This window comes from Lactuca virosa, chromosome 7, assembly GCF_052849685.1.
Source record: "Lactuca virosa cultivar CGN04683 chromosome 7, Lactuca_virosa_CGN04683_v6, whole genome shotgun sequence".
Taxonomy (NCBI): Eukaryota; Viridiplantae; Streptophyta; class Magnoliopsida; order Asterales; family Asteraceae; genus Lactuca; species Lactuca virosa.
Genome location: NC_136432.1, coordinates 232,823,253 through 232,833,223, shown reverse-complemented (window position 1 = coordinate 232,833,223; position 9,971 = coordinate 232,823,253). Strand labels below are relative to the sequence as shown.

General features: G+C 31.8%; 1 protein-coding gene across 1 annotated transcript; it reads right to left on the bottom strand.

The window, feature by feature from the left end:
• Positions 1–6,408: 6,408 nt before the first annotated feature.
• On the bottom strand, positions 6,409–8,851 carry LOC145123365 (peroxidase 43-like). Its single transcript, XM_079058576.1, has 4 exons — positions 8,532–8,851; positions 8,246–8,428; positions 7,961–8,123; positions 6,409–7,010 (listed from the first exon to the last, which is right to left on the bottom strand). Exons 1-4 carry the CDS (start codon positions 8,742–8,744, stop codon positions 6,598–6,600), a joined length of 972 nt encoding a protein of 323 aa, XP_078914702.1. The 5' UTR covers positions 8,745–8,851; the 3' UTR covers positions 6,409–6,597.
• Positions 8,852–9,971: the final 1,120 nt, after the last annotated feature.

The following is a 9,971-nucleotide window of genomic DNA, read 5'->3' as shown; positions in this document are numbered from 1 at the left end:
TGTATAATGAATTGTTTCTTATTTTTAGCATAGACATTGGTAAGTTAGAAAGCTTACAAAACATTACTTGGCTAATATTTTGAATTTTAGTTGTGTCCTGTATTTTGAGAGAAATTCTCTAAGATTTTGTTGGCAATATGTATTTGTTATTTATAACCATTTCTTTTGGGGTGGCTTCTTTTTTGAGTGACATTTTGATGTTCCAAATACATATATGCATGCATGTATTTCAGTACATTTGTATTTGCATTGATGTAATCTAAAAGATGATATAATCATATAATTAGTTAGAGCATTGAGTAAATAAGTTATTCATTCCGTAGATGTATCATTTTCTATTTACCCCAAGGATGAAGATAGGATCATCAATAACCAAAAAAAGCAATACAATTTACTTCCTCTGCATTTGAAGTCATTTGTTTTAAGGAAAATAAGTATTGAGTTTTGAATAATAAATACAATTTACTTCTTTTGCTTTTGAAGTCGTTTGTTTTTAAGGAAAATGGGTATCGGGTATTGACTAAGAACACATTGCAATTTAGTCCTCTGCATTCAGTTTTTACGTAAATAATCCCTTCAATTTAAAAACAAGTATCAAACAGCCCCCTTTACACATTTTTTATACCAAAAAACTCATGTTTTTGGTTATTTTCGGTTCCAAGCCCGATTTTCGGTTATTTCCAGTTCCAATTAATCATAAATTTTTTGGTCTTAACTGTTTCCAAACTCAATATAACCGGTTTTGTACCGAAAACTGAACCAAAAATCTTCATTTTGGTTCTTGGTTATTTTGGTTCCAGTTCGGTCAAGTTCCGAAACAAAACACACCGGGGATTCTAAAGATTGTTTTGGGTCCGATATCTAGAACCGGAATCGGTACAAACGATTTCAAAAGCGGTTTTGAGTTATTAAACACTAGGTTACAACCCGTGGAAACCACGGGTAAAAGATTTAAAAATTTTTATAAAATTTCAAAGATTTATTTCTTTTAGACTTTTGTATTGATTATTTAACATTACACCCATCCTTGACTTTCATATGAGATTTTGTACCTTTACTTATCATCATTCTTTTCATCCACATTGACCAAACGATGCATCCATAAAAAAATGGATCCATTGTTAACTTGTAGACCACAAAAACTAAAGCACAAGTGACTGAAACTCTTTTTACATTATAAACTTTCAATTGTTTCAAGTATTGTTGTTTTCAGAGTTATCCTCTTTTGATTATTCATTTAACAAACTAGCCACCACTTCAAACCATTTTTTCAAGCATAAGAATCTTACATCTCCATCTTTGGTTCCTTTGCAAATAATGGAAACACTTGGACGTATTTTGTGGAAAAAAACTCAAGTGGTTTCCTTCAATAAAAGATGCTTCTTCTGTGATTGGTTCAAGCACATGTTAAGGGTTACCAGAAAATCATCCCTTCCCTGAAATTCAATGATAATCTTGAGTTATTTGCAAACAATAGATTGAAAGAATAAAAAATGTTTGCTCAAATGTGAAAATGTAAATGTTGAAAAACAATAATTGGAACACCTGTTCCCTGTTTTTTAAATAATAATTTTCTAAATTTTAATAATATCATACCATTTTACCAAAACCAGTTTCTCAAAAACCCCAACTTTTATTTCCAAAGCATACAAACATTTAGATATCAATATATTATATATTTTCCTTTTTGTCTTTTATACAATTTCGATAATTTTACGTCTTTTTAAAAGTAAGTAAAATTTCATTTTTCTCAACCGAAACTTGTCATATTTTGGTTAAATCTTATATCTCACATTTTATTAGCTTACTCTAAGTTAATTCCATTCAATTTATTAAAAAATTTCAAATTTATCAAAATGTCAACAAAAGTCAAGTTGTTCATTTTTTGTACAGCACCAAAAGTTAGCATGTAGCCAACTTTAAACTCTCGTATCTTGTTCGTACGATATCCATATGAGTTAAATCAACTTGCTGCCCCTTCCTCTCATTCCCGACTAAATTTTTGGCTCAATAATGAAATGATTTGGATATGTATAACTCAAGTTATGCAGCCCTAAAAATGACACCTGAATACTTTAAACACAACTTTCCAGCTTTGTGCAGAATTTTACTCAACTTTGAACACACATAATTCTCTCAAATTAAGTCGGATTAGTTTGATTTTTTTGATATGTTCTATTTTTTTTTGGCGACAATTTAAAGCAAAGAATTACCTGCCTTCCTACATTAAAGATCGAGTTATACAGCCTCAAACATGGGTTCTTGGATTAATTTAACTAAAACTTTGCATTTATTTTCATTTTGTTCAAAAATGGAATTAGTGATTCCATTCCAAGCTTCTTTGCATTTCACATATTGGTAACATACTTTCAAGTTGTATTTTCTTTGTAATTATATAGAAATACTTAATTACATCTGACCAATTTCCAACATTTATAACTTACTTAAGTATTCAAGTTAGCATAATTCTTTTTCATCAAATAATCCTTATTCCAATTTCATTTCATAGTTTAAGCAAGCTAGAACACCCCCTGTAAAATCCTAGATAAATAAAAAGGTTAAATGCATACCTTATTCCAAAAACAATATCAGTTGAATGATATAAATGTACCTTCAGGGCTTCAAGAATCCAAGTAAATAATTCTAGATTCCAAGAAAATATGCTCAGAAACTCTTTCATTTCTTCTTAACACATTTTTGATCCAAGAGACCTACAATTTTGCACTAACAAAATCAAATTAGTTTACAACTAAAATAAAATAGTTCACCTTTTGAAAAATCATCTTTATAACAATGGTAATCGAAAACAGTAAAAATGAAATTGAATCAAAGAATATGACAATAAAATATTTTAAAATAATACCATATACAAAGAAAAAAACAACCACTACCCACGATACATATTTGATATTTCATTCAAGCATTCTAGCAAACACTTGGCAGACAAATGATGCAAGGATTTATTCAGGCACTTCTCCATCACTGAAGTCGCACAACAATTCATCAATGTTGTAGCTTTTAGTTTGGAATACATTCAAGTAAGTCTAATGGATCAAAAACGTGTGACAACAGAAAGAAGAAAAAAGAAATAGAAGACGCAGCGGTTGTACTAAAACGTTCTACTTCTCTAATAACTACAAAAAAAAGTTAAATTTAGTTGGAAAAAATCAATAACAACATTATCAAGTGTTATTACCTGCTTCTAAAATCATATATTGAGGATGTTTTTGACTTCCTGTAATCAAATCACTTGCTATTCTCCTCAAACTGGATGCATATGTGTCGCTATTCTCCTCGATTTGAAATTTTAAATATGAAGATAAAACTTGAAACGAATTTTGAAATCATTCAATTAGACATAAACGTGTGCGTAAATTGGGGGATATTCATGGAAACTGTAATCGGAAGAGGGGAGATATTCATGGGATAGAAGGACAAAAGGTAATTCAACTTAGGAGGAAAAAGCATTTTAAGAGACTACACATATACAAAATGGATTCTTTTATTAGGATTAGGATGTAACCTGTTTCGGGATCGGTTCTAACATTCTAGGAACCGTCGATTTGAGTTTCACTAAGCTTATATATGGAAAATAACCAAAAACAACATATATAAAATTGTAAATTCTAACAAATTTTAAGCACATAGTTACTTTGTTGCGCAACGTGCGAGGATAGGTCTAGTTAATAACATATAATAATCTATACACGATTTCATTATCGAATCTAGAAAAATGCCCAAAAATTGATTTAGTTAACCTGAAAATTACAATAGCAATCATCTTTCAAAAATTGGTCTCCGCTCCCGCTAACATATCAATAATTATTTTATATCTCTTTAACATACATATTAAATATTAACAAAATATACAAATTTACTTTTTTATTGATTTGTATGTCTAAATTGTCAAGTATGTCAAATTTATATTATTGTATTTATGTTGTTTTGTTTTCTCAATGTAAAAAATTAAATAAAAAATATTAATAAAATCTATAATTTTTCTTATAGAAATAATCGGAATCCTAAATGAACCTATGTGGTTGATCTCCAAATATAGATGTTCCCATATGTAAGACTTTTTTAGCACCATCCTAAAAGTGATTATATAATATAAATTCGTTAAAATAAATAAAATATTTTTTTGACGCCTTTCTAACACTAAAGACTATATTCTGCGAGGCTGCAATTTGAGTTTGAAAGGCCCTTATGAGGCCAATGTGGATGCACAAATGACAATTAAAAAAATTCTTTTTGAATAGGGTTTTATATGTTTTTTAAGTTGTTGAAGGTTCAAATCTTGTGATTAACATTTAGAATTATGATTAACTGTGTGTATTAGTCGTTCTAAAAAAATAATAAGGTTTTATGGGTGTGCGCCCATTGGTTCGTTACAAAAGCTACAAAAATATATCCTACGTCTGTGACACCTGCTTTGCTTTATAGAACTTATTAAAAAGGATGTGATACCATTATTAGTTAAATAAAAGAGTTAATACATGTATTTTGCTAAAGTATATGAAAGGCGAATGTAAAGAATATGTTTGTGTGTAGTTTTGAGAACGAATAAAGTATACTATTTGCTATATGGGAGTAAAAATAAAAATATAATCCTGTATATCTAACATAAGATTAATCAACCCAATATTTGCTAAACTTAGTCAATATGTGAGTAGCTATTTTTTCATATAATCATCGGGAGTGTCTTTTGTTTCAACCAACTTCAAACGTATTCCAAATACTTGAGGGAAATACACATTTGAAGTAGGATAAAGAGATCTTGAAAACTGAAAAGTTGCTTTATGAAACACTTTAAGAAAACCACACATTTTCTTAACTCTTTCCCATACATTAGAGGACGACTAGGTTTGAAAGCTCGATCACTCAAGAACAAATATGCACATCAGCGATGCAGTGCAGCTACCGACGATGACGACTTGAGAGCTGAGAATTTCGACGAGGAGAACTGGAGAAGGCGTTTGTCGCTCATAAAGCACATCATTGAATCAGACAATTCTGAAATGGATCTTTTCGCTGAGCTGCTTCCTTTGAATTAACCTCTTCTAACCCTGTTTTCTCTGCTTTCTTCATAACGCTTGACGATAAGTGCAACGCTGGCAACAAGCTTATTGGTGAGATCTTCATCACTTTGTTCACACTGATCTGAATTGTCTGATTCGCTGATGTGCTTTATTGTTTCCTTTCGAGACATCAGGGCAACAAACTTTTCTTATTTAGAAATTCATTCTCGTAATTGTCATGTATATTCTTCATTGGAAATTCATTCTCAATGAATCTCACATCCCTTGATATCACTAGCCTATTGTGTTCTATATCATATATCTTATATCCCTTTCTTCCTTGGGAATACCCAACAAAAATTATGGGTCTACCATGTGGTTCAAACTTGTCTACCTTAATTTATGTATTCTGATAAAATGTTAAACACCCAAATATGCACATGTAATCATAACTTGGTCGTTTGTTGAAGAGGATTTTGTAAGGCATGGATCCCTAAAGAACTTTGGATGGAGGTGCAATGCAACACCAACGAATCGGCGAGGAGAAGTGCAGTGCAACTACCGACGGTGGCGACCTGAGAGGTGGGAATTTCGGCGAGGAGAACTGGAGAAGGCGTTTGTCGCTCATAAGTGCAGCGACGAAGAAAACTCAGTGCGTTATGCGTATTTTCAATTTTGTGTTATTTACTGATTTAGGGAAAACGTGCAATCGTTAAGGGACTAAGGGAAATGGTCAACCGGTCCAGAGAGTAACAACCAAACGAGTACAGAACTACATACATATCCAGATATCGCACTTAAAACATTTAATAAATATATAATTTTTTTTATTAAAATCATAAACGGGTCACAGATCAACCCAAATTTTTTTGGCAAACTCATATACGACCCGTTTAATAAACGGGTTGGTGGGTTGAAAAACTCAACCGAAACCCATTTATCTTCGCGTCGGTTTCATGTCGGGTCACAGGTAGTGTCCAAAATTGCTAGGCCTAGAATTCGACATGCCAAAAAGATGGGATGGTATGCGTCGAACCACCTCAGCACTGACGAGAAGTAATGCTGATCCACTTCTCACATCCAAATATCCTCATGGCACATAATTTTAGGGGTTCACGCATGACTTTGAGAATACAAACAATTTGTTTGGTCTCTTTTGGACCTTTGCCTTCTATTTTACAAATCTACTTCACATGTTTATGTGTAACCATGTTTGTTTTTTTCTACTTTTTGAATTCCAATATTTTTCTTTAACCTTATACAAACAAATCCAAAATAAATATCACAAGATAAGGATATTCCATAATAAACATACATTTATAATATGCTATGAGTAACCATAGGCTGCCGCGAAATGTTAATTATTCATTTAAAAAACCAATGGTAACACTTTTAGTAAATATCAATTTCATTAAAACCAGATATAACAATTACACATTATGTATTGAAAGCCGCGCATAAATTATCAAAAAGGCTTGTAAGTTGTAATATGATCATTTGTATATATATAAAGAAAACAAGTGAGATCGACTAACTTTTCTTCTAAAAGCTGAATAACTCATTTTATTCTTCCAATAATCTAATTAAACGCTTTACATACACGTCTAATGTTCCCATTAGAATCGTCCTTGGTTCCGATTCTTCCCATTCTCACCATGGAATTCACAAAATCCTCCTCAAAAGTTACCGGATTCAACGCACCAAAATACGAATCCACTATTCCCTTTGTTGTCGGGTCATCCATTAGCTTTGCATCCGATTCTAGCACTGCAAAACCACTTCTTATATTTTGTAAAATTTGATTGTCAAAAGTCTCTCCACTCCCATGATCTATGGGCAACCGGACCATTATGTCCCCGTTTTTAGGGCATGTATGTGTCAGTTCGGGTAGGAAACTAGGGTTTATCCTCGGGTCCGGACCTCCAGTATTAGCAAAGTTGTATAGCCGGTCCTCCATGAAGAAGCATGCAGTTGTACCAATAGTGTGAGCAGCTGAAATTGATTCACAAAAATAAATGTATATACATATGCTTAAATTAGCTAGGTAGATTCAATCAACTTCTCAAGTTCATGACTTAATGTTTGGTTGTGAAACTGGCCTATACATGATGCCTAATTTGGAAATTATGATGTAATTGATCCTAAAAAAAGATTTAAGTACACTAACAAAATCAATGCAGAATCTCGTATTTTAAGAGAATAAAAATGCATGAGTTGTTCCACCTATTCCAATTTATTGCAAAACTAGAGTATTTCAGGCAAGAAAGAACATGCAGTTGGTTGCTGATACAATTACAAAAGTAGTAAATACTAAATACTATGGACACGTACAGCAGTATTTTGGTTTTAAAAGAGTAGTAAATACTAGGACACAGTCAGAACATGCAGTTTGTTGTTGATAATTCCTAGGAATTACAAAAGTAACTGGTGTAAATGTTCTATCAATTGGGGTTGTTGCTTTAAACACTCTTGAAATTTTCTAACCGATAAATGATGGGTTTTTATCTTATAGAAAATATCGATATACTATTATTTTATTGACTGTTTTAAAGATATGTTTCAATGTGTTCATATGGGACCCAAATAAGTACATCCTTTTCTTTATATATCCACATTCCTTTTCATGGTATTTAGCATTTTTAGTTCATTTACTGTTTAATTTCATGCAAAATAATGTTTAAATGTTAAAGAAATACACTTCTAATTACTAGAACATCATTATTAATAAACTGCTGGCCTCCATATCATTTAAACACGAACCCTGCGAATCTGTGATCGGTAGTTCTAAACTTCTAAAGCCAATACTATCAGTATTTTATTCAGTTTTAACTTTTAAGTATATAAGCATGTAAAAAAGTTTTCTAAGTACGTATATAATTAAGAAAATAAAATCGTAAATATACTTTCTTGACGGAATGAATGTATAGAAAGATAGACATTACCACTAAGAACCACAAGGTCTTTGTCGTTAAGTCCTTTTTCGATGAATTTTTGCTTGAGAAGCTGAATTGAATCTTTAACATCTGGCATTCTGTCAGCAAGATTTATATTTGATACCAGACCATCTTTCCTTCCTGTTTCGACTTGAAAGGATGGCCCACCACTCTGCTCAAACACCATTATCATTAACAACAAACGACGAAAAAGATTTCATTTTTACTCTCTTTCACACACTACCTGTGTGTGTGACAAAGAAGTAGATGATCATTAACTTTTTTTTCACTTACAAAAGCAACGCCATCTCTTGCAGCCATGGTAACAATATCCGCACAGGAAACTACGCCTGGACAAACACTTTCCAACTTCGCTTTTGCATTCTCTACTACATCATACCCTTGTACCCCTTGATGCCCGAATGCCAATCGCTCTGAATCTTGTCCAATATCTATCAGAATCGACCCATCACATCCCTGTAAATTTCGCATTCAATCAGTTACTTAACTGAAGAAAAACATAAGTCCAATTCACCATATGTATTATATATTTTGAGAGAGAAAGACTGAAAGAGAGAACCTCGACGAAGCAGTCATGGAAGTGAAGCCTGAGCATGATAGCAGGAATCTTAGAGTTAGAATTGGCTGCATCTCTCACAAAACCTGTAACTATTGATTCTGCTTCGGGACACACTTCATTGTAAAACCCAACTTGGAGTTGGGCATTTGAAAACCCAAATATCAGTTCGAATAATACGATAATAAACAACATCACTGTTCTCATTCTGATCATTTCAACAAAACACTTTAATGTATTTGTTGGAATTAATGCGAAAGAGATGAGATATTTGGAGCTCGGTGGGTCTCTGATATGCTTACAGAGAAGGTTCAGCTTAGCATTTAAGCTTTTGCCAGCCACATTTCTAAATTATTGCAGTCTTAAAATACACGTCAATTTCTATTTAAAATTTGTTGAATAGGAGTGAGAATGAGATAGGGACAGAAAGATGCGTTATTTATGGGTTTATGATCAGTTTTGGTAAAAGAACGCAATTTTTCTATGTTGGAATTGTTGTTGGGGTTGATAAATTGTATTTATGGGCCTTTTTTTGACGTATGGTAGTATTATTTTCTTTAAATAATTTTTAAGTGGCATCCAGTTTATATATGTGTAGTGAATTGAAATGAAATGAAAACGTATATAAAAAAATGTTAAAAATTTGTTGCGTCATTAGCTCATTCATTTCCAAAACACGGTGCATTGAAAAAAGATAGCTTCCCGGAAAACTAGCCAAAATGTTGTGGATGACACCTAAATCAATCCTAACACACTTATGAGTGTTGACAGAGGAAGTTAAACCACATGTAAATCTTGGATGGGTTAGAATGTTGGGTATGGGACACCATAACGTCATTATGGCTGAGGTGGCAGCCCTATAATCTAGTTAGAATATTTAAGGCAACCCTATAATCTAGTTATAACATGAACACCGTCCACCCTCATGTTAAGGCCTGGTAAAGGCAACACAATTTTCATATTATAACATAATAATGTTGTGTTGGCACGTGAGGGTGACAACTTTTGGGTGTTATAAAACCCACCCCTACCAAGTAGTCTTATAGACATTTGTTCATGGGATATGATGTATCTTCTTCTTCGTATTCTAATAAATGAATAAATTTATTCTTTTATTGACAAATGTCATAATATTAGAAATCATCATTAATATTATATGTCACCTATCGTGCCACATGTGAACGTATTAATTATCTATTTCAAATTTTAAATTTAAAATTCACACTCTAATTACATTAAATTAATAATTGATTCTTCATTTCAAATTTCAAATTTCAAATTTTAAATTCCACACTCTAATTACATTAAATTAATAACATTAGAATAAAAAATAAAATAAAATTGATATATATTATAAGATAACATAATTTCATTATTTATTTAAATCAATGATTATAATTTTATATAACTAAAAAAATATCTTTGAATTAATAATTTATTTAA